The sequence below is a fragment of the Dermacentor andersoni genome, chromosome 2 (assembly GCF_023375885.2).
Source record: "Dermacentor andersoni chromosome 2, qqDerAnde1_hic_scaffold, whole genome shotgun sequence".
In the NCBI taxonomy this organism is placed as follows: domain Eukaryota; kingdom Metazoa; phylum Arthropoda; class Arachnida; order Ixodida; family Ixodidae; genus Dermacentor; species Dermacentor andersoni.
In genome coordinates this window covers 97,845,381-97,872,143 of record NC_092815.1, presented here as the reverse complement: position 1 = coordinate 97,872,143, position 26,763 = coordinate 97,845,381, and the positions used below count along the sequence as shown (strand labels likewise).

The window sequence follows — 26,763 nt, the reverse complement described above, 5'->3', positions numbered from 1 at the left end:
CTTGGGTGAAAGACTTATCCTGTTTCTTTGTCACTTTTACATTCTGTGCTATCAGGTAGCTATCGAGAAGCGATAAAACAAGGGCATTATTACGATGTACTGTAGGCACGAACATGAGTGAAACAAACACTCTTTTAGACATTCATAAAAAGCAGTGTAATAAGAATAGACCAATACTTAATTACAGCTTAATCCGACCTAACTATCTACAATGTTACTACATTTAGTATCAGGCAGTCCAGATGGCTGAAAGCACTATTTCAAGAAACAGGCGATGCTATTTCGTACAAAATCGTTTTTTGCCCTTTGTAACGGCTACGTAAGCGTAGTGCCAAAGCACCTTCTCGAGCTGTAGCGCAAGGACGCACAACGTAGTTCCTAGAGCGACATAGTCTTCTACTTTACAAATGAAGCGCCATGTTTAATTCGTCGACACGTAACTGGGAATCGATTCTATTCCTTCATCGCATCTCTGCCCGGCCTACTATCTTCATGCTGATGTCATGCAGCGAAAGAGACTCAATGACCGTTTATTCAGTTAGATCTCACCCGCCGTGGTTGCTCAGTGGCTATGGTGTTGGGCTGTTGAGCACGAGGTCGCGGGATCTAATCCCGGCTAGGGATGCCGCATTTCGATGGGGGGCGAAATGCGAAAACACCCGTGTACTTAGATTTAGAAGCACGTTAAAGAACCCCAGGCGGTCAAAATTTCCGGAGTCCTCCGCTACGGCGTGCCTCATAATCAGAAAGTGCTTTTGGCACGTAAAACCCCATAATTTTCTTCAGTTAGATCTTGTGACACCGTTGGTAACTTGACACGCGCATCACGAGCGCCCGACGCGTCACGTACTTGGACGGCCATTGCGTATTCCATTGACGTCTATCTCTTCTCTGTTCTCTTTTTACAATGCTTCAGAGAATAGCTCGAATCTACTGCCAAGGTTACGCAATTACAGACGACTAGACACTCACGCCTTTCTTCTACATGACAACGAAGGCAAAACGTATTACAGCAAAGCTATTTATGGCTAGCGTTCCGCTCATTTTTCGTGCCCATCAACTAAATCTGAGCAAAAAACATCATCATCAGCAAAAGCTCGTGCCACTGCTCGCGCGTTCATCGTCGTCTGTGTCCACAGCTGGCTCCGTTGCCGTTCATCATGCCAGCGTTCCCATACTGCGCCTCCCTATGCGAAGGCGATTACGCCACTGGCCCACTGCCAGTCGATGCGGTGATTTCGGTCTCAAATTCTTTTAACAGATCACAGGCAAGTGCGCACAACCAAGGACAAAGGGAGGAGTAGACAACACAAGCGCCTGTGTTGTCTAATCCTCCCTTTGTCCTTGGTTTTGCTCGCTTGACAGTGATCTGCTATGCGTACCCAACTATCCCAAATGTTAGTGCTGTTGAGCTTAAAGTTCTTTGCCTCAATATATCGCGAAATGAAAACACGAATGTATATAACGAATGTGGGTGCATAATGTGGGTGCATGGGTGCATAAAAATAAATGTGCGTGAGTACCTTTCGTCACGATGACCACCGATCAAGACAATAAATGTGTTTGCATCTTTGTTAAACGTTCTGTGTCATCTCTTAGTCTTGTGCAACACAGCTTCGCTGCTCATCCACCTTCACAGAGTGGAATGGCTCATGGCCTTTTTTTCGGCTTGTTTATTAAAGACGCCTTCTTTGCGCTACTTTTCATGCAACATAATGCTGCTTGGTTTACTACCCCTAAGTGTTCCGTAAGCGAGAAATTCAGGCAACGATCCGCCTGCTTTGGACGTTAAAATACCCTTGAAACAACGAATACGTTTCTTCGCATTTCGTAAGCTTCAGCCAATATAAATTAGAGATTCTTTTTTTTTTGCGAGAGTTAAAAGAAAACCTATGCGCATTACAGTAAAAGACTTGCTTACACCACCCGCCATACACTTTCAAACACAACAAACGAACCAATCCAAAACCAAGAACCTTTAAGTCAGGCATAAAGAGAGGATGCACATCTACATTTAATGCTTTAGGGCGTTTCACTAGGTCCTAGCCTTGCGCGTAGAACATGCAACCCCGACAAGATGCATGGAAACATAGCTTCAGGCAGGTCAGGGATGTTTATCTAGTCAAGGAAGCCCGGGAACTACTTCGCTTCGCCTGTGCACTTACCTAGAGTCCTCCCTGTTGGGGTATGAAAACGAACACAGAACAATTATTTAGACATCTTCTTTGCCTCGCCGGTTCATTTGCCTCACAAGCAACACATTCAAAAAAAGAAAGAAATATTGACGAAAGTTTGCCTGGTATCATTTCTTAGATGTTCTCAATTGATTCTGACTTGATTAAAATAGGACCAGCGAGCTGATGGTACGAAGCTCCTAAGTCCATGGTGTGCCTTGATTAAACACAAGACGACGTGTCAAATAGATCCTTTCAGGGAGTGTCTGTTCTCTTTTCAATCATATTGTTCAATAACAATTGAAAGGCGTATAATTTGGAGGGAAAGCCCGGAAGAATATGCGACGTTTATTTTGCTTTCCTAATGGGAACAGACGAAGAGTGCATTTATTAGCGGTTATGCTTTGGAAATTTAGTGAAACTTATTTTATCTCGAACTCAAACATTTTCACAAAATTTCTGACTACCGCAATAATGATCTATGCTGCAAAATACAACAGATGACTGTTTCGTGATTCCTGCTGGCCTAATAATAATCTTGGACTTAACTTTGAACCGAATCAAAACAATTTTCTCGAGATATTTATAAAGCTGCTACATATAAAAGAAGGACTTTTAAATTATCAAGATAAAAGCTGCCCTTTTGTTAGTGTAATGTATTTGAACTCGGTAACCTTTAGATAAGCCGTAGCTTTTTAGATTTGTTTTGTGAAAGTAATTAGTTCCGAATGCGCCACTTCCATTTCCGTGAGGACAATACGCGCTATTGTTCAGGCTGTTATGGTTGGTTGCCGAGATGGCTTGAATTTACAAGAGATTCGATACATTTGTTTATACATTTTGTTAACACAATGACATATTATAAAGTTCGTGCTACCATTCAAGGAGCAAAAAGAGCGTTAACAAGCAACCAACCAACCAAAAAAACAAAAACAAGCAAATGTCACGTGGTACACGTGTCACAAACAAACAAACGAGAGTAAAGCGGTGACAACTGCGATAACGTTCTATTAGTCAGACTTAACGTCCCGTCGAGTAGCCGCAGAGACGCAATCAAGCATAGTGAAGAACACCGAGCCCTAACTAGAAGGAAAACAAGGCCAGCGAATATAGACTCGGCAATCTGGACTAAACAAAGAAGTAAAAGAAGAAGCAATACAAATGCAAAGCCTCAAATTTCTGATTGCATCAACTTACGGGTGTCCAATCCGCACTGCTCGCAGGACGGCGCTGATGCTGACGAAAATAGCGGGACAACCTGGATGTAAAAAGACGTGCAATTACGTGCGGGCTGTCTGTCTTCGGTGACACAAAGTATAAAAAAAGAAATCAAGCAGCAGGACAACAACAACACGGGCAAGAGTGTACGCACGCGCTGCCGCAGCGCAAGAAGGTTGTTTTCGCGTTGTGGCCGCGGTTGACGAAAATAGACAGGACAAGGCGGCCGCCTATCAAGACGCACTCCTCGAAGGAGCGGGCAAAATCGCCGTCTTGCCAGGACTGGACGTTTTCCAGTCAGGTGTGGCGAAATATTTGGATCCCGTCGGTGTGTTGCCGTTTTAATTTTTTGCGTCTTAGGAACGCACTGCGTTCCAAGTCGGGAAAGTCATTAGTGGCGCTCGAATTCTGGTCAGTTTTATACATATGGCACTGTACGAGTTCTCGCAAGTGCTTCAAAGATGAAATTCCAAAGAGACAAGACTAAGAGAGAGAGAGAGAGAGAGAGAGAGAGAGAGAGAGATAAAAGTAAAGAAAGAACAAGGTGGTTAACACTATAGGATATCTCCGGTTGGCTATATATCCTGTACTGACAAAAAGGGCACGAAAGTTGCGACATAATTGTGCAGTAGAGAGGTACAACATGACACAGCGTCGCACAGTCCCCCTTTGGCCGCAAAAGCTCCAATCCTTTATAAGTAACCCAGCATCGCCTTTGTAGCCGCTAGCGCTGAGGCCAGTGTCCAAGAATTTTGATTTCTCTGAGTGGGCAACAAAGGAACGAGGATAGCTTATTAGCATGCAGTATTTTTAGCGGTACCGATGTGATAGTGTTGGCGTAGTGGGCTTAGTCTGCTGAATATTCGGAAGAAGGCATCATGCAGGCGAGGAGTTTCGCACTGGCGGGCGTGAGGAGCTGCAGATAAGCTGCAGAGGAGCTGTAACTTTCAGTAACAACCTCGTTCTGCTGCCCTTTCTTTTGGAATGCCTTCTCTCTTTTTTGAAATTCTGAATAAACGAAAGATAAAACGGGCGAAATACAGCTGGCTCAATAACAACAGCAGGAAAAGTCGAGACGAGGTAACAGAATTGTAACAGCGTTAAACGTTTATACCATTCCAGTCATACGACTTCATCGTGCCCTGTCATATGGTTTGAGCAGTATTGTTCGCACAGGAAAACAAACTTGCCTGTAAAAAATTATGTTCTTCCGAATAACTTCGATGTCAGCGTCACTGAGCAATCGCGGAGCTTTCAATATGTTCGAGAAGATAATTCGTTGTGCAGTTAACTGCTTCGTTGCTTGTTAACCGCTTTGCTGCTTTGTTTCTTGGCCACAAAAGAATAAAAAGTATGCCATTTATGCAAATGGACTAACAGCACATTGCTGTCGCGGGCAACAAACGCAAATTCCTTAACATTCATTGGCTTTAACGGAATAAAGTACTTTGTTTTCTGATAATTCACTTAGTTACTTCAAGGTTAGCTATCTAAGGCTTAACGTATCATATATGCTACACCATTCCGATACCTCACAATTCTGATTTAAGCACGGGAAATTTAACGCATAGTCTATAACAATAGCGTTTTTGATACTTTAGAGCGAGCTTTAAGTTATTGACAGCTGATCAAACCAATCGCTGAATAATTGATTACTATAAGAATTACGTTATAACTAAAATAACATTTCATTGTCTTTTTTTTTGCGCAAATGTAATCTCCGTGACCAGAAATCAAGGCGAACGAGTTGCCCTAATTTTCCTTGATGTGGAACTAGGTGTGGGTATTACAGAGTCAACACTCTGAGAAGCGCCGAGGTATGAGCTACTCTGCGCTATATAAACGAATTCAAAGCCTGAACACAGGAGTGTTGGCGTCAAGGTTACTAAAGTATGCTAGCTAGCTGGGCGAGTTGGCACATCTGCATCACTGCTTACTGCGAAAACGAATCAACATGGTATTCGCTGGCGTTGTAAGTGATAATCAAGGTTACTAGCCTGCTACAACGCACCTTTTCTGAATCTTCAAGCGGTGAGCTGCCTCTTTGTGTCAAACTATGTCCGAGTGTGAACAAGGCGGCGACCTCCGGGCCATGATCGCCCGCGGGTTGTGTGTGTGTGTATGTGTGTGTGTGTGTGTGAGAGAGAGAGAGAGAAGAAAGAAAGGCCGGGAGGTTAACCAAGGCCTGGTAGGCTATCCTACACGTGAGTAAGGGGAAAGAAATATAAAAAGGAACGAAGAAGAAGAAGAGCCATTGTGGGCGCACCCGTGGACGAATGTTCAATCACAAGCGCTCCTTAAGTCCTATTGTCTTTAAAAAAAGATGCATTGGCGTTTTGGCGGCGGGCTATGAGAGGTATACCAGGTCATCAACTCCAAGAGCAGTTTTTTTGCAGCTTAAAAGTGCGTCGCCGATCATGGAACTACGACTGGGTGACGATGAGAGAAAGGCAATACTATGAATAGCAAGAGGTTTGTTGGATGCCACTTTCACCTTGGCGCACCTTGGTAATTATCATCAGCAAGGTGACTAATATGTGGCAGTTCTGAAGTGTTCTTTGTGATAGAGAGAGCTACTTATTCATATTCATTACGAAGACCACGACTTGGACGCTTGAGTTCCCTCTTTGTGCTGCCACTTGGAGAGAAGGGCCCGTGTTCCCAAAGTTCTTAAGGTAGAATTGTTCCTAAAATCTGGTGTCAGGCACTCGTGATATCACGTTCGACATACCGTTAGGGAAGGTGGCTGGCCAATGGGAAATACCTGTTACCAAAAAAGATTTTGAAACTTCGTTCCTAGTTTCCGAGAGAAATCATTTCGGGGACAAAAAGTACGAGTAAGTCTTTTATAAAGCCCGAACGGAGTGAAAAGTCGGGATAAACCTGGTTTTATGCTTAAACATAGGTCGTCAACTTGCTTCTATGAAATTTTCAGATCCAATAGCTACACTCACGGTATCAGGCTCTGAAATTTCAGTTTCATGAGGAAGTGTTTAATACGAACAGGAAGAAGTGATTGACGAATAGGGAAAAAAACGGATGCTTCGACCGTTCTTACCCCAACCGATGACGTAGAAGACTAGCAGCGACTTCTGCTCGGCGAATGCGGAGGCGATCAGCTTGTGCAGGTAGAAGCCCTCGCAGAACATCCACGCGTACTGGCACAGCCGGAAGTAGCGAGAGAGGGTGTAGAGCACCTTGCAGAGGTTCTGCATGCAAACAAGCCGATACGGAGGATAAGTCGCGCATAACTGCCCTCGAATGTGTGCCTAAGCCGGAGCATGAAGATTTGTCCGCGTAATATAACTTCACACCAATAGTGACGAAAGGTCTATTAAGCAACTTGATTTGTTTTGTGAGTCAAAAAAAAAAAAAAAGTAGCAGTAGACTTTAGCGATTTCAGCGGCTCTCAATTCCTTTACTGCGACCGCAGCAGGCTCTCACTACTGACGGCGCCATTTTTTTTAAAGAACTTCCTCGCGATGCACACAACCTCGGCCGCTGCGCTGTTGTTTTGTTACCTCCGAGATACATGCAAAGAGGGCACCGCCCTCAGGGTCTGTGTGAGGGCGCTAGACGTTTCACAAGTTCCCAAGCGCGAATTTCGCACGATATCGCAGTGGTTAGCGTGTCTCTCTCCGGAGTTCGAAGCCCAGTGGCAGTATTGGCAAAGCTTTAAATGCGCAAGCGCTTATCTTGGCTGCTTTGCACGCGATTTCTTGACCATCCGTGCGTAACATCACCGGACTATGATACCTATGAACCAACTGTAGCATATACACGGGCGTTGTGTCTTAATTTCTTGCTATTACGTAGAGCAGGCATGCACTGACTTCTCACTGGCACTACTATGGGGCTCAAATTTTTTGTGCTTTATAAGCAAGTAAGTCTGCTTGGGGTTTGAATTACCGGCAATGCGGTTACAGTGGCCTAGAGAACACGAGCAACGCAATGGTTTCTTGTTGTTGTTGCCCGTGAAATTCGGCACGTAGCCCCGAGTTCAGGATTGTTGTTGTTGTGGCCTCAAAACATGGCTCGTTCCTGCGAGGAGGACTGGTCACACTGGATTGATTGACAGGCTTCGGTGGTGGGTAGTTTTCTTTTTTTTCGACGTCATTGTCGCCGGAACGAGAAAAGGCACATGGAGGGACAGAGCTAACAGTTTCGACCGCCTAACTGCTGTTGCAGAAAAAGAAAAAAAGAAAACACACACAAAAGAGAAATGTATCTTGAATCAGGAAGCGATGAACCGGAAAATTCATTCTCGAATAATGCAGGCTATGTAAGCCAAAATTTGTCGTGATAGCTTTAGCTGATGCTGTGGTGTCATCTGCTAGGGGAAAATAAAACCACGGTCCCAGCATGGTGCTGTCTCTCTAGGCCTGGCAGCGTCAAAACAAATAGCTTATCTAAATTGTGACGGATCTAATAAAGTCCAGGAGGGACTTTTTTTCATTCATTTAATCATCCTTATTCGCCCGCATCCCATAAGCCTGTATGCCCTGAGGCGTTAACTCTCGCATTAAAGAAAAAAATTATGACGGCAAGACTTCGCTAATATTTCGTCCTCAGTCTGATATTTTCGTCCTCGGCGCTCTCGGTCTTATATCATCGATTATTCCTTGTTGTTACGACGAGGATAAAGTATCAGGTGCGAATTCGATTCGAAGCAGGTGGTCTTGGTCATCTGAGCGCTGCCATGTTGTAGCAACATCGCGGTAACCGGCAGTGCCTCTGCGGCAGTTCACATTATAGAACACGCATGCGCAGAGGGACTAACGTATTATGTATTACGCAGAGATGAATGTATAGATTTATAGAATTATAATTGTTCCCCCACCTCATAGAAGTTGAGTGCGCCACGTGCGAATCAGTGACGCCGGCGAACTCAAAGCGTTGCCCCAAAAGTCTTAACGATTTCTTTCTGCTACGAGCCACCACCCACGGGGAAAACCAATGAAATACCTGGAAGTGCAATTGTAATTTGCCGTCGTGTATATCATTTTAAGTGTTGTTCACCCTGCCCGCACAGAGAGAGGAATCGCTTTAAGTTTAAAGCTTTGACAGGTGCTACAGCTTACGTTACACGTGTTTGGTGTGGATTTACTTATATAGGGTGTCCCAGAGAACTTTAGCCATAGCTTGTTTGCCGTCGCTTGGAGATACACAAATTATTTGTCTTCATTCCATAATTAGTTTTAATAAATTAATCAACTTCTCAAATATTATAATTAGATTAAAAGTGTTGATGCGAAAATTGTAGAGCGACAGGAAAAACTACCGTTACACCTTTCTGTTGCTCGATACGTGCTGCAGAAAAATGTTTTTTTGGAGGGTGAAAGAAGACCGCAAATACACGCAAAGTGACTCGAGTGGCCAGTCGCGCGGCAATATTGCGTGTATTTTCAGGCTTCTTGCGCGCTCAGAAAAAAACTTTTACGTAGCACGTATCGAGCAACAGAAAGCTGTGTCGGGAGTTTTCCATGTCGCTCTAGAATTTTCTAATTGACACTAAATCATGTGCATCTCATTGTAACACTTGAGAACTTGAATAATTAATTAAGGCTAGTTATCTAATTAGGCGGAATGAAAAAAAAGATAATAATTTAAGTATCCCCAAGCGACAGCAAACAACACTACCTTGGTTTTGTCTAGCTACGTAGCAGTCGCATATTTTAAAGCTCTGGCTAAAGTTAGCTGGGACACCCTGTATATGAGTGGTGAGTACGAGCAGAGAGGTGCACACGTTTACAGGACCGAACATATACGTTCCTCAGCACCCGGTGACCGCCATACAATGCAACGCATATCTTCGGCAGTTCCCGTTCCGAGAGGTTTCGTCAAATTTGATTGCCCGTTGCCCGGCGCGGCACAACCAATGCGTTAATGCCGTCCTAGGCAGCGGAGGGAGGACGGCTGTGCGTGCAAGCGCAATCAATGCACGAGTGGCTCATCCTCTTGTTTTGGGACTCCTTTAGCCACCTGCAATCCGCACTGGTCGGGTGTTTGCCAGGACGTCCGATACTGCTTGCTATCCCACATTTAGCATAGGCTTAGGCATTTCGGACCCTACGTTTATCGCCTCTTTTCTACGTATGGCGTATGGGAAATGGTGGAAGAGGACGGGCTGGTAGAATGTTGTGCGTCGGCACATCTATTGTTATCGCAGATAATGGGTCGCTTTTCCCTGTACTCCGGATTACAGCTATCAGCTACAAACACAATGGGCTTAAACTACGCATTCTCGTTCTGTAATGTGAAAGGGGTTTTCTGGCTTCACATGGAATCTTTCCACCGACTCGCAATATAATGCTATGCTTTTAAAACTATCTGGGTTCGTCTCCAACTTTTCCTTACATGAATTATTATTATTATTATTATTATTATTATTATTATTATTATTATTATTATTATTATTATTATTATTATTGTTGTTGCTGTTGTTGTTGTTGTAGTTTGTTTTTGAGAGCTGAATTATTTTATGTCCTACCGTCAGCAAAAGCAAAAGGTCCGTTACCACCCGTCATGGCTCAGTGGCTATCGCACTTTCATGGAGAGGGAACCCAAAAATGCTCGTTTACAATGCTGTGGGTGAACGTTAAAGAATCACAGGCGGTCGAAGTCATTCCGGAGTCCCCTAGCCACTACGGGGCCTTGCACAACTCGTGTAAGAGCCCTCATTGAGAGGTGAAACCCAATAATATGCCTTAATTTATTTAAGAAGGAGATAGAGAGAGAGTGAGAAAGCTTAATGATATCTGGATAAGCTAGCCTATAGTGACCGGCCTGACATTCTACTCCATGTGAGATAGCGAGGGAACAAAGACGGAGAGTGAGATGAAAACTAAAACAGTGACTGTGAACACACTACTTAAAGTCACTATTACCTGAGGCACATTGAATCTGCAGTCTGATATCCTCATCAGTAGAAATATTTGCTACGCAAGCATGCGTGATGCGGCTGGAATAAAGAACACTAATTTGTCTGGCCCGCGTGCCACACTGTCCCTTCACGTATGTCCACCTGGTGGCACGCATCCTTCTTGTATTCAGTGGCTGAGATCGAAAAGGCTAACGCGGAGGGCAAGAGAGAGCTGTCTGTTTACCGGGTTCTCGTTGACTCGTATGTTTTTCTCCTCGCTGACGTGGTCCAGTATGAAAACAGCGTCGACAAGGATGACACTGATGTCGTACAGCACCATGGCGACGCAAAAGTTCTTGTGCAGCGAGATGCGGTGAACTTGAAGTTGCCTGCACACATCGCGGCAACGAAGAGGCACGGTCAATTCGCGCTACGAGCTCGAAACGACCGTGTGCAGCTGAGCTTAGAACGCTGCGCGAAATACTAAGTTGGCACTTCTCTGCCTATTCAGCGTGGTAGTAACAACGCGGAATAGCCTTTTGAATGGCTCGCACAACTTGTCAATGCGATAATCGTCATCCTTACCTTACAGGTAGTGTCAGTCAACCAGAGTGCGGTCTTCTTCCGAGGTGAGCAGAACGAAATATCGTAAGAAGGCTAAAAGCCGCATTTCATTATTGGGCGACACTCCTTAACCTTATATCTAGCGTGTACGTAAAGAGTGAACACATTCACTCGTAGTTAGTAGCCCAAGCGTGTAACTCGCAGACGCCTGCAGTACCCGGTGACGTAATCTGTGACAAGGTTTAAATATGGCGGAGGTAGATAATGTAAGGATTCATTTCGGTCGATTACCTTCCGTTCTTATCGCTCATACTTCACGAGAAGCCGATTCAGGTGTTAACGTAGCCTGAGCGCAGAGCGGGGCACTGTCTAAGTGTGAAATGGAATGACACTGGAATGGAATCATCGCGGCATTATCTCGGCCTATAGGTCATTTCACAAGGCTTATCCTGGCCTCCGCACAAGTTTAATTGGAGCAACGCAAGTTTCGTCGCCAGGGTGCGACAGGAGCGTGCCGATTAGATTATCTTTTACTTTACGGGGATAGTGCACGATAGAGCTAAAAAAATGTATACGTACTTGTAGACGGAGAAGATGGCTATTGCGGGCACCAGGACGACGACGGACAGGGAATGGAGCACGATGGAGAAGATAGTCATGGAGCGGTGGTACTGCAGTCGGTTGAACACCGGGTCGAGAAATATTGAGAAGACACAAGAACGTAAGTTAGATGTCAAGTAGGAACACAAACAGTGCTTGAGCTGTTCGTGCAAGCAAGAATGGTACAACTGGACGCCCTGAACGCACACGTCGCTCGTTTGGCGCCAATGGGCGCAAGTATCGTTCCTCGCAGCAATGTTAACAGGGAGTGCTGTGAGCTGAAGGTAAAGTAAAATAAAATATTTGCGTAGTTTCTTGGGGATTCATTATTGCCCACTTAACCTTGCGCATCTGAGTTACTTAGGTATTGCTGAACCAGAGAACATAAGCTCTATTTATTGCAGAATTTTCAGTTCATTCCCCTCATTTGTTTATCAAGTGACACTAACGCACATAAAAAAAAAAAGATGCAAGCTTCTAGAATGGAGCATTTTCCCGTTCGCTTTCTATGCTCAGTTCCCACCTTCTGTGTATTCTAGTTAAAGTAAATATATGTGCCCAAATTTAATGACTTGTTTTTTTCCGCTCCTCTCACGGCGAGCAATTCAGTAGGTTTGACACTTAGTGCCGCTATAACTTGTATAAGCCACCAAAGACTTAAAATAAGAAGCGATAAGCCTGTGTAATGTTTCTGGAAGCGTCGTACCGTTAGTTTTCATGTCTGCCATCATGCTTCGCGTATGAAGACACGAATAAGAAATACTGTTTAAAAGCAAATTGACGCTAATTAAGAGTGCTTTAGTGGGAGAATCGGTTGAGAACAGTGAGGCGTATGATGCCCTTAATAAAACTGGACAGAATAATTAGAACTACCTAAGTCAGTCCCATCGTTCTAATCACCTATCCACATTTTATCAGGTGCATCATACGTCTCCCGATCTCATGCACCATGATAGAAGCCTGATTTCACCAAGTTCATCCAGGCTCCCATGATGGAAAGTATCGTGTTAAAGAAAGGTTCCCCGGGTCCACGACGAATTTCTCATCGAGTACGAAGTTTCATTTTCAAGGAGTCGGTACGTCGCCTACTTTTATGGCATTCAGCTACAATCAAGTCGATGGCACCCTTTCTGTCCATTAATCTGCCTTACACCTTGACGATGTTCAGAGAACGCATGTTATAAAATAGAATACATAGATATTCGCACACCTCGAGTGAGCCGCAGTCGTAGAAAGTGTACTCCTTGCCATACTCTTGGCTGTAGAACCATGTGCCATTCTCCCAGCAGGTTTTCTTCGACATTTCTGTGTAGGAAAGAATAAATGGCAGGAACAATGAAGTTGCATAGTCAACAGTTTCCTGCCATTCTAGTATTACCACTTTTTTAAATGACGTGATGAAAAAGAGATGTAGATGAAGGAATACCTCGTCTTATTAACAGAAAGTGCTGCAGAAATACTGTAGATCTATGTAAACTGTTCTGTGCGGTACAGCAAGTTCGTTGCTATGAATGCACACAAACCAGCCATTACTACAACAATGTGACAAAATAACGTGGCCTTCAAGGGCACGGTGTATTAGTTAATCATTTTAATGTGTCACTAGACGGAAGTAGTCGTAGTTAACGAAATTTAGTATTAAAAAAACTATGTGAATGTAAGTTACCGTCACTCGAAATCGATAGACTTCAGCGATTCACCTGGTGCCTAAAACTCATTCACTGCGACAGGAGCCGGCTCTCACAGCTGACAGCACCATATTATTAACAACTTTCTGACAAACACGACATACCACAACATTGTCCTCGTCACTTATATGCTGTAGTTGCAAAATGCGGGAGCCCATCGTAAATGAGCTTCACAATTTACGCCGTGTTACATCGCCGAAACGAGGGAATTCACTGTTGCCCGTATTCTTTATCACGTCAAGACAGTGCGGGTCTAGAGTCTGGGCTTGCTCGTTATAAGTTTTGAATCTTCCTTCTGTGGTCCTCGTCACCCGTCATACTTCTCTTTCTTTTTTCTGTTCCCCTTCCCTCAGCACAGGATAGCTGGCTATAGAGAGATTACCTCAGTCGACATCTGTGCATTTCGTATCATTAAGCTTTTCTCTCTCTCTCTCTCTCTCTCTCTCTCTCTCTATCTATCTTGCTTGTTTATTTGCAGTGCTGCCTTGTGGTGGCAAGGAAAAGAAAAAAAAACATACAAATTGAGGTTCGGGTAAATTGATATTTCTCCTTACTCAATCGGCTGAATATTCCAGCGCACGACCGCTTTCCTGAAGGCACTACCGCGTTTTACGCGATGGTGCCCATGCCGTGTTCGGTTACCAACGATAAGAGAAAAGTTTGCCCTTTTTCGTAATGCGGGCTGCCAATAATTAGCTTGCGCGTGTGCTCTGAGCCTGTGATTAAATTCTCGTTATCTAAAAGAAAAGGGAACGTAACTGACTGTACATTAAAACGCACTCTTATTATTTATTGACAGTCAATAATCATTCGTAAACGGAAGAGATACCTTTTCTGCAATGCAGCAAAGAGTACCTGTACACTGGTGGAAATCAGAGACCAGTGAGGTAAAAAAAAAAAAAAAAGCGCTCCCCCGACGTAATATGTGGTATAACTGAAGCACTCGTTATAGGAGTTCATGAAAACTGTACTTATAGAAAGGCACTTGCGCGCCGTTTCCGCTGACAAGCGTTCTTTATTTCCTTTTTTTTGCACACGCTTCCACGACAAGGGATTTCTGTGTAAAAAAACAAATGAGAAAAAGAAGGCAACCTTAGAGTCATTTCATTTTTCAACAGTACAGCTGCCACCCGCAATGGTCTTTAGATGAAAGAACGGGAATTCGTTGTAATGTCCTTTACGTGTCCAGAGAGAAATCCTCGCTGGTGGGCATAGAGAGCGAAATGGATAATCAATAATAATAAGCCCCTCGTTCCTAGCCGAACACGACGACAATACCATAAAAACGGCACGTCCGCAGAAAGGCCGTTGTAAAAAGAAACAAAAAAGTTTACGACGCACGCTTCTCCTACGCTTGAAAACAACTTCTGGCCTTCCAAAACCTGTGGTCTGCGACACTGTAATATTTCTATTTTTCTCTATTGTTGAAGCTACAAAAGATATAAGTGTTTGACCAATGGAACTTCTCGCTCACAAATTACGGCGTCCATGATTTCGTACTCACTCATGATCCCTTCGTAAGTGAGGCTGATCACGCTCCACGGTCATCTCAAATCGTTGTCGACGCCTTTCTCTCTTCTACGCAGAGTGATTTTATTATGCAATAGCCGTGAGACAGGGACAGTCTCGGCATGGAAACAATCGGTGATATAAAAAAAATAATAAAATAAAAAAAAATAAAAAAAAATAGGCGGTTCTGCGATCACTGTCGGCGTATGCACCCCGCAAAAACGTATGTAGCTTTCGAGATGTGTTTCTGTTACTCAGAGGCAACAGTCGTTGGGGTGTGGATTTGTACAGCATCTATAAGACAGCCATTTAAGCAATTAGGCCGTCGTAGCACAGGAGATCAGGGCTCATATTCACAAATCGTCTATTCAGTTTTAAGATGCCATGACAAGTCGTAGGTACATCTATCGTCTCTTTATCGCTCCGATTGCTATAGTAAGTGAGAGGTTCTCGAACTCTGGCTTAGCCGCCGTGATTGCTTAGTGACTATGGTGTTGGGCTGCTAAGCACGAGGTTGCGGGATCAAATCCCGGCCTCGGCGGCCGCATTTCGATGGGGGCGAAAACACCCGCGTACCTAGATTTAGGTGAACGTTAAAGAACCCCAGGTAGTCCCAATTTCCGGAGCCCTCCCACTACGGCATGCCTCATAAACAGATCGCGGTTTTGACACATAAACTCGCATAATTTATTTTTTTACAAATTCTGGCTTGTTAAAAAATACGGTCACGTGTAAGAGAGCGCGCATAAAGATGTACGTTAACGGCTGAGTAACGTTCTATTTCGTCTTCGCTCGGCAATCAGTCATGAGCTTCTCCGGAACGAGCATCCAGGAGCATATACGGGGAGCCCAGCTTTTCACAAGATTCGAACGTTTTAGCCGTAAACTGGATGTCGCTTCCACCAGTGACACTGTGGCGGTGAGTGCGCAAGGCGAGACTGGTATTGATATAGCTGCTATATACGAATCCACTTATATGCAAGAACAAAAGGACCTGTATCAGGTTAAATCAACAGAAACAACGGCAGCAGTGGCATAAGATGAGCATCTCATACATGCGTTTCGGTTAGAAGCAAACAACGCCGCGTTTTTCGGAAAAGTAGCCACGCCTGCAGTTCTCCTTCTAGCATCGAGCATAAGCAGATCCACTTGAGCTCGTACGGATCCGTGCCTTGCGAAAACTAATAGTGTGAAACGTAAGCCAGGTAGACGCGGTTGGAAACCACCGCACTCTCCACACCGCAGCGCCTCGTCCTAGGGAACGCAATAGTGATGTTGTGTTCAGTTGCGTCTCTTTGTCTCCGCTTTTCGCGCTCTTAACTTTCAAAGTACCGTACCAATAATTGCAAACATCCACTCCTGGCATCCATACCGATTACCGACGATGCCGACTTAGCCAATAATGTCATTCATCCTCTCTTGTTTCTTCTATAAGGATGAACATATCTGTCACTTTTTCATGTCACAGAAATGTCGTAAGTCGACACTATTTGTATAACACTTCAGCAACGGCTGAGAAGCATCGGGGAGCCTTTCAGGGCGTACATGCACCAAACATTTAAGGAGATATACGTGTACACTGTTTATCACGAGACAAGGGCTATCTAGGCCCGCAATTGGAGTAGCGTCTTCCCTCGGACGAGCGCTTTCGGCGCATGTATTCGACTGGACGAGGTGCAGCGAAGCATTTCACGTGTAGAGTACCAGAGTTAGGACGTATACTTTCATTAGGGATGTGGCGAATAGCAACATATTCAAATTAATCCAAATGTGAGTATTCAATAAAAGTGTTAGGAGCTGGAAAACGTAACTATCTTTTGAAATATCAAACAAGCGACCACGCCAGGTGCTACGGGCTCCCTAATAAACTCTAATAGATGATATTGTTCATTGACTGTGCCTGCAGGTAGAAGCTAATGATGATGCATTAAACTGGATGGCATATGCATTAGCAAGGACTGGACGCTCGGTACAGTCTGTGGGGTTATAAAAGCTACAGTAATTAAACGAAGGCTTGGCCAACAACGTATATGCATGTCAGAAGTATGGTTACATATAAGTCTATGAAGATACTAATAGTGCTCCTAAATATAGCATCGATTATATAACGCACCACACCGCAACTAGACTTGAATTTAAATAAACAAACATATTAAATCGTTCGGAGGATTAAAAACCAAAACGCCTTAGTTTGTCAACTTTGACCTCCGCAAAAAAAAAAAAAAAAAAAAAAAAGAATAAAGCAAATTTACTCGTTTGCGCGTTTGCTCGCTCACGGACCTTGCTCTTTTCGTGGTAGCAACGTATCCTGTGTCATTCGGTGAGGCTTAAGTTAAGATTGATTTCCTATAAAATCGCACTAGGTCAAACAGTCAATGAAGCCAAGGCAAGCATAGCAGAAATTAACTTTTCCTAAATTTGAAATTCAGAGATAAGAAAAAGGAAATTGAAAGTGGCCGCAAAGACAACTTGACACCGTCTGGTTTCATTTCCCGTTTCCTTAATACTTCTACATTTCAATTTAAAGAAAAGCTATTATTTTCCCCTATGCTTGCCTTGCCTCCCTTGTCTCTTGCTTGGTGCCATAATAAGTAAAAAAAAAAAAACGAGTTTCTCGGTTTTTCTTATTTGGATTGCCTCGCTCACTATATGCAGTCTTGCACAAACAGCATGGATTTTAATGTGGCTTACGTTAAAGCCGGGCACAAGAGGGTTCGTTAAATCACTGTCACTTACACTATTCCAGGACCCAGTCATGGTAACACGCTCACTCTAGGAACAGAGGGAGAACCAGGATGCCCTTTTCTTGGAGTAAGTGCTTGCGCCATATTGAAGTCCGAGTTTGGAATGGCGTTGTACGCTTCAAGGTGTATATGAGCTCCGATTGCGCGCAGGCAGAATGAATATAATTAAGGATCGAAATACCGGTGCCACGCTGGCTTCTCCGCTTTATAAAACGCGATGTCGACATCGAACTGTGAGCTGAAGGGCGTGCGATGGACGCAAAGGGCAAACATTAAATCCGGTTAGAGGAAAAAAAGAAAATTCCCGTTTAGAATCCTTTCTTCATTTCTGTATCATAGAAACCGAAGCTAAGACATGGCCTATTATCGAAGAGACTGACGACCAAACCTTTCTCTTTCAATTGCTCTCTAAATCGGTAACCCTGACGGGGTCACAGTGAAATGAATTACATTTTCGGTTTTTCATGTAATTTTGTTCTCCTCATTTTTTGGCGGGAAGCGCCTGCAGTAGCCACCTTTTGTTATCAGAAATTTACGAATAAAACTCCTTTTTTATGAATATACAACTAGCTTCGCTCAGATGTCGCCGCAGTCTATGGATTCACGACAATCTATTCATAGGAATTTAAAGTGGCGTGAAGACACGCCGTTTAAGGTTGCGTCGTTTTCTTTTTCGTTTTCATTTTTGAGAGGCGCCAGGCTGAAAGGGGAGGGGGGTGGGTGCACAATAAGTATTCCGCTTTCGGCATCAGTGGTTTAGCTCATCGCTGGCTAGGCACTCTAACAACTAAGATTAACATAATTCTATATCTCTGCGCCTCTTTCTAAGATGCCCGCGACATTCTGCGCAACTTGGCGACGAGAATCGGGTTCGTGCTGGGTCGCAGGGCTTACTGATGCACTGCGGAGTCTCGGTGATGAAGTACGCGTGCGCTGGACATGGCTTCTGCACGGTCGTCCCGGCCGGAGTGTCCTTGTAGCATGTCCAGCCATCCCACGTGGCGGGACAGTGAAGTCCGTCTGCGAGCAGGAAGAGTAAGGGATGAGCGATAAGGAAAAGGCAAGGAAGGTTAACAAGGCTGGAGCCCGGTTATAATTGGCTACCGTGGACTAGAGGAAGGGGCAAAGAGGAGTGAAGAATGAGAAGAAGTAGAGAAGAATGGCGCGCACTATGCTCGCACACACTTGCATAGTTCAGTGTGTCACGTGCGGACATGTAAACGAGGAAAGCATTAAAGAACGTAAGCACGCTCGAGCAGGCCTGTTGTACGCACACTAAACACGAGAACACACAGTGGTGACCACGCCTTCTCTTTCCGACCCTCATGCAAACGCATTTACTTGTAAATTAGTGACGGTTATTTATTTTGATACTGCCCGTACGAAGTGCCCAAGCAGGAGCGCGAAGAAATACAGAACGTAGCAACAACGAAGCGTCCACGATAACACTTTAATGTTCTAGCAAAAATATAATAGTTCGAACTACAAAAACAGTTCTAAAGGCGAACTTAATGAATGATACAATGCCTAAAATATTTCTTTCGACATCACCGTATTTGCAGGAAAAGAAAGAAAGAAATTAGAAATAATTATACAGTGGAATATATAGCTTTATTAGAGTGAAGACATGCACGTGGAAGCGTCTTCCATTCTGCAAGTGATCGGGGAAACAAGGAGAACCTCAACAGATAATTGTTATGGCAAAGTACAGTGTTAAAGATCAGAGGACGAATCTGAGAGGTTTGCCTGATTGTAAATGGTTTTATATTTCAGGCAGCGTTCAGGACGAGTTTGCGATTAAACAGTACGTATAAAAACATTCTCTTTGTCAGCTTGAACTGTTTATTAAGCAGCTAATAAGTTATTTGCGCACAATATTTGATGTTCGTCTGCGGCTGTAATATGTTAGCCACAAAGAAATATAAAGAAAACCAATACCTTATTGTTTATGACTTCTTTCTAAAAAGAAACGGATTCACTGAAACATCCGGTATACATCTTTTTCCTTGCCGCTGTTGTACAGCTTCAAGTAGGCTTCACGGCAGCAATGTCAAACGAAATCACTTCCTCCCTCCTCCCTAGTGTGAAATGATACATGGGTAATGTCACCTACCGCCATGCAGTAAGTAGAGAGCTCGAAAATTGAAACGCGAGCAGCAACGAATAACGACAAAGGCGTTTTACGCGTAATTACATGAAAGAGCTACGTGTAATAGGTCTGTAGTTGGTTTATAAGCATCGAGTAGAACTGAAGGATATTTTTTTTGGAGGCTGTATATTAAGCCACTGTTACTAATGGTGGTGAGCCAGGAAACAAAAACAACGCGTTAACGTAATTACCGAATTGTTCGCATTTCAATTTTTTTGAGCACTGCAATTCACATGATTCGAGACTATCGATGAGTCATGCACGCTACTCTGCAGGATCACCAGTGGTTTCCACACTCTGAATTGTGAATATTCCCTGCCACTCCCCCCCCCCCCCCCACACACACACACACACACACGCACACTTTACTGCCACTCATTGTCTGCCATTTTGATTCGAGTATCGTTGAATAATATTTCTCGTATATCTAAGAAGAAAAAGAGGTAGCCAGCATCATTCACTATGCCAACTTCTTCGGTGCACTCGTTTAATAAAACAAGGCATTTTTTTCGTGGCTGACAGAGAAGTGCAAGTTTAGTAAGAACCATCTAAAAGTGTAAGTAGCGGCAACCTCCATCGAAGAACGCATGCTCTGAAGTTGGCTCTGGTGCACAGCAGACGCGTCCTCCGCAAAGCACCGCTTTCGCGCTCAACGGGGGTGTGCGAGAACAGCTGTAGAACATCGATTATGCAGATTAAAAGAAAAAAAAAAGGAAAAAGCTGAAAGGTGGGCTCACTATAAACGCCACATTTCGATGAATAGGGGGCAGCTCCGATGAGCCTTGATTTGAAATTAAGAGACTAAACTCACTCGCGCATGTACAATAAATGACATGCCCTTGCTGGCAGGGGAAAATTGAACCGGACAACTCAAACACGAATGCACACACAGATGTACCAGTTTTTCTGGCGCATATTAATAAGCCCGCTATTCGTTTTTCCTCCAAGAAGCAGTCTTACACAATCGCCAAAGTCTTAATTAAGGGCAGCAATACGTCCCCTACCTAGCGCGCCGTGTTCGAGCATTACTGTTTAGTTTCATTTCTATTTAAAGTGAAGCTCTCGTTCTCAAACCTCTTCCACATGCAGCGACGTTCTTGCTCTTCTTTCTACATTTAATGACATATCACCGCGCTTCTTGCTTCTTAGAAAGCGCACAATTATGCAATGGACGCTAGGTATCGAAGTTCACCCTCAGTTGCACATGCCTGTTTCATCAGCACAGGCGTTCTCGCTTGAGACCTCTCAAATTTTGTGCGCTGCAGTAAATAAGCTGCTATCAGCCAGAACCATATTTTTCATTCTAGTTTGATTTGTCTCTAGCGGAAGTTGCGCAATGAATTTAGACTCTTTTGTTTTTGCACGTTAAAGATACCGCTGAGGGTGGCTGCTGCCTGTTTCTAGTATTGCTTACAGTTCTTTCGGCGCGCTGTCTTGCGAGTTAATCTTAGGGCATACCTTTTGTCGCACTCAGTCCGGCCTGATCGTCCGCGATCATCTCCTGGCAGCAATCGCGCGCCGCCTGACAGCAGCTCTTCCAGCGGCCAGCGTAGAGCCCCTTCTTGAAGGTCTCCAGCACCTGAACGTCGCTGTCGTTGCCGTACGGCTGGAAGCACTCACCCTCGCACTCGCCTCGACAAAGCAAGCCTCTGCGGCAATACCTGCACGAAGGGAAGAAACCGAGAAGCCCGTCACTTTGTCACAAGTCGAAGTGCATCAGCATCGCTGTATAAAGGCAGGTTTTTTGAAAGCTCGATTTTGTGTGAAATAGATAAGGCCCGACCACGAAAGCTGTTCATTGTGTGACGAGAATTAAAATTTACGTTTCTCGAGAAAGTGCAGATAGAGTAATCGAGAAAGTAAGCTTTCAAGCTAAGTGTTACTCGGCGGGGCCACGTACGTAGAGTGCACAGGCAAAGAAGTGAAGCAAACAAATAAACTTCAAGGTCGAAGGACGAGGACTCATTCAGGTCTAACTGTTTTTGTGCACGTAAAAATTAGACGTTATATGCACCAGCTAACTTGGTCGATATGACAAAGCCGCTGCGTCGTGACTTCTTCATAGAAGTTGCCGTGCAAGACTGTAGAAATGTAGGCAATGATTAAGAGTGAGCCAGTTTGAACTCTCTCTCTGTCTCTCTTTCAATACACAAGGACACTCTTGTTCAAAATTCGGCAGCTGAGTTCGCAGCTGTGTCCGGAGGGTTAGGTCACTGAAAATAGGGACCTCAGCTATGTCATTGCCACCGCCGTACCTTCGCCTCAGTGGCCGCTAAAGCATTACATACGCGGACTGATTCAGATTAATCATCCGCTAGGACGTTAGGACGGTAAACTGGATATGAATGCAATCCGAGCCAAAAAGGCCCTGCTTGGTTACATTTCACTTACGTTATCCAGAAGTGATATGCACGAGTTCACATTTCTATATCTGATTTATTTACTCCTTTATCTAAATTTCTCACCATTGTGATAATTTCGTGTCTTTCGGAATATCATAACAACGTCATCACTCTGAACCAGAAAGCCTTCCATGAAGGGCTAATGCCTTCAACATTGAACAAACTCTCTGTGGTTCAAGCCCATGACGAATCAAGCACGTACTTGTACTGCGGTAAAACAGGGCTGAGAGCGGCAAATACTGCTCCTGGAAAGTTAACTGCCTCTGGTAAACCAGCCCTACATCACAAACAAAACACATCGATGGAACTGCTGACCTATACATAAGTTCCGACTTGATAATTTATCAGTGCCTAATCAGCCATCGCAAAACAACCTAAATTTCTTTACAGATTTAGAGGCTTCTGAACATTACTTCGCCAGTTTCGACTGTTTCGCAGCTGATGTCCCCCTCCCACGTTTCTTTCTTTTTTGGAGGGGGGGGTCTTAATTAAAAAAGACGGTTTTAGCTGTGTTCTTGAACCCAAGAGTTCAGAAATTAGTGCCTTGCTGCACATAGTGAAGAGAGCAGCAGAATGGCATAAACGGAACAGACATATATGGCACGTTTGAGTGGACGCTTTCGAACGTTGCAAAGTGCACTCGTGGCGTGGTTTACATTCGCATGGTCGAAATCGAGATATTGGAACACATTCCTGACACAATTAATGAGCGCAGAATAATTAATGTGCACAAGAAACAAAGCATGAAACAAAGAAAGGGGTGGACACCCCTTTCTGTGGTGCTTTTTTTTGCACTTAATAATTACGTCAAGTATGTACCAACTAGGCCCTCAGCAAGCCCTTTCAGGAAAAAAAAAAAAAAACATTCGCCTGGTTGATTCAGAGAGCTACTCCCCATCCGAGAGCGCCCGCAGGCGCCCTGACCTTTTCCTGATGCCTGAGAGCGCGTCCGAGATCAGTCGAAATTCCGGTCACGTGGTGCCTCCGACTCCTCTGGGAGGAACCGAACGTTCGCTTCGCACATGCTGTCTCTGGCTCCACAACTCGAGAGGCCTCTGCACTGCTGCAAACTGAGTCGGAGCGCGGTAATAACGAGTTTAATTTTTAAGCAGCGCACAGAAACTGACAACGACAAAAAAAAAAAAAAAACACGGGGCTGTTGTCGTCGCCAGTTTGTGCGACTGTTCGAAGTGCAAAGTTTTTCCTGGTCGCCCGGTTCTCTGTTTTTTCACAGGAACGAGTTCGAATGTGCCATAAGATAGCTACTGCGCAGGTTAATGGTATAGCGACTGAATCGAAAGAGGTTGCGCTGGTCCCTACGTGAGCCTGGAGGCATTCTTGAAGGCCAGGCTGGGCATGTACTTGTAGCAACGTGCAGATGTCAGCCTGCTGAAGACGTGCGGCTCCAGGTACAGCTGGCTCTCCATGCGGCAAGTGCCAGGAATCTTTTCGTACGGGTTCCTCCGCGCCGAGACCATGCACACTGCTCCAGCCGCCAGCTGCGAGGGAAGAGCAGTAATCGAGATCAATAGAATTTTGACTGATGAAAGACCGAGACCCGATAAAGGCAACAAAGCGGCTCTAACAGCCACACTATATATTTCTTTTAACGCGTTGCCTCGAGCATAGCTGCATCCTGCAATATTCCTCGACAGTTGATGCCTCTATAGATTTGTCGAAAGTGTCGGGCCACGTCAGAATGCTCGGGATTCTTTGCGACGACTTATCTTTGTTCTAACAATTAGACGGGAAATAAACATTACGTGGTTCTCGCTGCACTCATAGCAGACAACGTGCTTCTTTGTGGCTAAGAAGTGGAGAGAAAGAAAATTCTTGGTACAAAGACAATGTTTAAATCCATGGGTGCTTTTGGTGATACAAATAACCTTCGGGTCAAGTGTGATTGTGAGTGTGACTTTTAGCGTCTCAATTTTGTGGTGTCACACATCAGTTTGCCGTCACGTACTTTGCGGCTGATGAAATACGCATGTGTTTACAACAGGTGTCCACAAACAATGGCATTCACTGCAAGACAAAAATGTACGCTTCATGTAGCACATTCAACAACGTAGAGTTTGCATTCTGCCACATGGATATTCTCAGAATGTGAAGATCCCGTGGACTTTAATATCACCAGTAACCATCATGTGAGACCGCATGTTAGGGATAAATACGTGGTATACTGCGCGCCACTCACCAAGGAAGCAACAAAGTAAATGCGAAGATGCCCGAGTGGCATGCTGCTCTCTGGTGATGACGAAGCAACCAGCCTTGGTCACGTGAGCTGTCTTCTCTTCTTCAGTGCTCAACTCCGCGCACGATGAACCTGAAAAATCAATGACACGGGATAATAATGCACTCAGTCATACCGTTCTCTCGCGCGATGGAATTACGCCGGAGGAAGAAGTCGTGCAGTGGTTGTCTTTCAAAGGCTACGAATGCATTGAAGAATGACTTATTCTATTTCATATACAAGTGATGCGTGGCCATAACCAGAGCTAAACTGCGCACCATTCTTCTTGGCAAAACGTACGAGATGTTGTATTTATACTGGCATACGAGGCAAGGTATTAGAGTCAAGGTATACGAGTCATGACCACGGATTACAAGTAGGCATCAGGCAGCGTACCAAATTCAGAATCCCAGGCTCCCATTTCGTCCCCATCTACAGCCAGATATACCGTGAGTTAGATACCTCTTAAACCTATGAAAACCATGCGATATTATGATATTATTATGTTATTATGCGATATGAGTTGAAACCAAAATGCTGGTAGAAATTGCATTTATTATGCAGTGTACGAAACAGCGATGGTCATAGGGGGAGAGTTTCCATTCTTCCGGGGAGGGGAGGGGGCGGCTAGCTTTCCGAGGCCCCCCCCCCCCCCCCCCCTTACACATAATATGTGTATATATAGAGAGAAAGATAATTTCTCGTACTTGAAGAAACTTCGTGTGACCTCGAAGAATTGAGCGCTGAAGTGACGGCGTTATATGAGTATACAGTATACAAGATCTCATAGTAGGAGGCAGTTCAATTTCATAGCCTGAGTCCCCTGGGTGGTGTAATATTCCTTCATGTAATTGCCGCATACTTAGCAATCACTAATACTACTTCGCTTTTCCGGCTAAACTGCAGCCTCTCTCTCTTTCTCTCGTTTTTTTCTTCTTTGAGTCCGAGTATAAGCGCTGTTGCGCATTACTGCTGTTGATTCTGATTTCGAGTGAATCCTGCTGGGCCTCATCTCGGTTACTGAGTGAACTATACTGTGTTTTCCAACTATCATGCACCAAGACTTTATAAAAAGAGTATTGGCGTTACTCGAAGAAAACCTAGTGAATATTGTTTCTAGTACCGTGGATTAGCCACCTGTAAATTTTTCCGTACTGAGATTTAATTCGATAAATGCATTTAATACCTAGCTCAGGAAGTATTTCTCTAATTTTCAAAGTGTGAATGAGGCATTTGCAGGCACCCAAAATGACATCTAACTGCGGTGGTTTGAGCGACGCGCTAATTGTGCACTAATTTTTTTCCGACTGGTAACGAAACCCCACGAAACATGAAAAATATCACGTGACCGGGGCAATCCCACCCACACATAAAGCAGCACCCTCAAATAAGCTGACTGAAGGCAACTGCATTGCCTGTCGCAAACCCGAAGAGACAGCGCATCACCTTGACAACGATACGGAAGCAGTCTTGCAGCTATTCCTCCCGCTCATTTCTACGTCACACGTATTATCCGTCTCTCAAGGCCGACTTATTACATTGATAACAAAAGCCCCTTGATAACGCGGCCGAAGCACCACTCTGACCACGCACAGTATGCGAAAAGCAATAGGGAAATATAGAATGTTGCAAATTCCCGGCTTTGCTCGCACCGGATCGAAAGAGTGTGCGCGAAGCTATAATTAAATTAAAGTGACCGTTTTATTTTTCATGAAAGTGTATGCGTGCTGCAAGAACAGGTGCGTGTCAAAAAATAAAGGCGAAATAAACATAATTAACACAGCATGCTGGGCGAGTTGGTGGCTCAACATATTCCTAGGGGTGGGCAGCGAAATAAAGATACCGGGAAGTGAGCAACGTGTAGAGAAAAGGCTAAACCAATGCGTTCAAGAAAGTAAACATACCATTTGTAAATGAGCCGAATTGGCAATCAGGATGTGTGAAAAAAAAAGAGAGAACATCAGATTTCGGTGTGCCCTCATTATCTATGAATTCGCAAGCTTCATTGTACGCCGGTTGCTGCCTAGAGGACGTGTTCGAATAGGTCTCCTTTTGCAGGTACTCGGTGAGGTGTCCCTTTTATGACATCTTCAGTGGCTTTCTTGACGACCGACGCCGCAATTCTATGGCAGACATCCGTTATCCTTGCCTTGAACTAACCTGACGTCCGTATCGATCATGTAAGCACGATCTTACATAACCCAAAAGAAAGAAATTGAGTGGAGAAAGGTCAGGCGAACTAGCCGGCCAATTTACAGGCCCGTGCCTGGCAATCTATTGCGCATGAAAAGTCGCATCCAGTCAGTTTCGTGCTCGGCTGCTGCTGTGTGCTGGTGCTCCATCTTGCTGACACCAGAAAAGTGCAAGACATGACTGTGGGACTTCGCTGTGAAACTCATCCACCACTCCTTCAAGGATTTCGTTCACGTAATGCTGTCCAGTCAGTATGTGATCGAAGAAGATGTGACTGCTTACAGCACAGGCGTAAATTCCGAACCACAAGGTGAGCGACCTCTGGTAGTGGTGCCGATTACGCTTTATGGATTGGAGTCCCTCCAGTGGCGTGCATTATGCAAATTTACCTAGGCGTTTCTGCGAAAATTGGCTTCATCGGTGCACA

At 44.5% G+C, this 26,763-nt stretch overlaps 1 protein-coding gene across 6 annotated transcripts in view; it reads right to left on the bottom strand.

The window, feature by feature from the left end:
- Positions 1-26,763, bottom strand: part of LOC126541591 (calcitonin gene-related peptide type 1 receptor-like) — a 375,314-nt gene that overhangs the window by 25,316 nt on the left and 323,235 nt on the right. For all 6 annotated transcript variants that reach the window (XR_011892806.1, XM_072286476.1, XM_072286478.1 and 3 more), the window contains 9 exons: positions 24,108-24,236; positions 23,231-23,409; positions 20,967-21,169; positions 18,254-18,379; positions 12,629-12,723; positions 11,398-11,489; positions 10,499-10,643; positions 6,451-6,601; positions 3,372-3,432 (listed from right to left, as the gene is read on the bottom strand). Coding sequence is in view for 5 of the 6 variants with exons in the window: in XM_072286476.1 (XP_072142577.1) it covers positions 3,372-3,432; positions 6,451-6,601; positions 10,499-10,643; positions 11,398-11,489; positions 12,629-12,723; positions 18,254-18,379; positions 20,967-21,169; positions 23,231-23,409; positions 24,108-24,149 (1,094 nt within the window). In the remaining variant the exon portion in view is untranslated. The remainder of the gene's footprint in view (positions 1-3,371; positions 3,433-6,450; positions 6,602-10,498; positions 10,644-11,397; positions 11,490-12,628; positions 12,724-18,253; positions 18,380-20,966; positions 21,170-23,230; positions 23,410-24,107; positions 24,237-26,763) is intronic.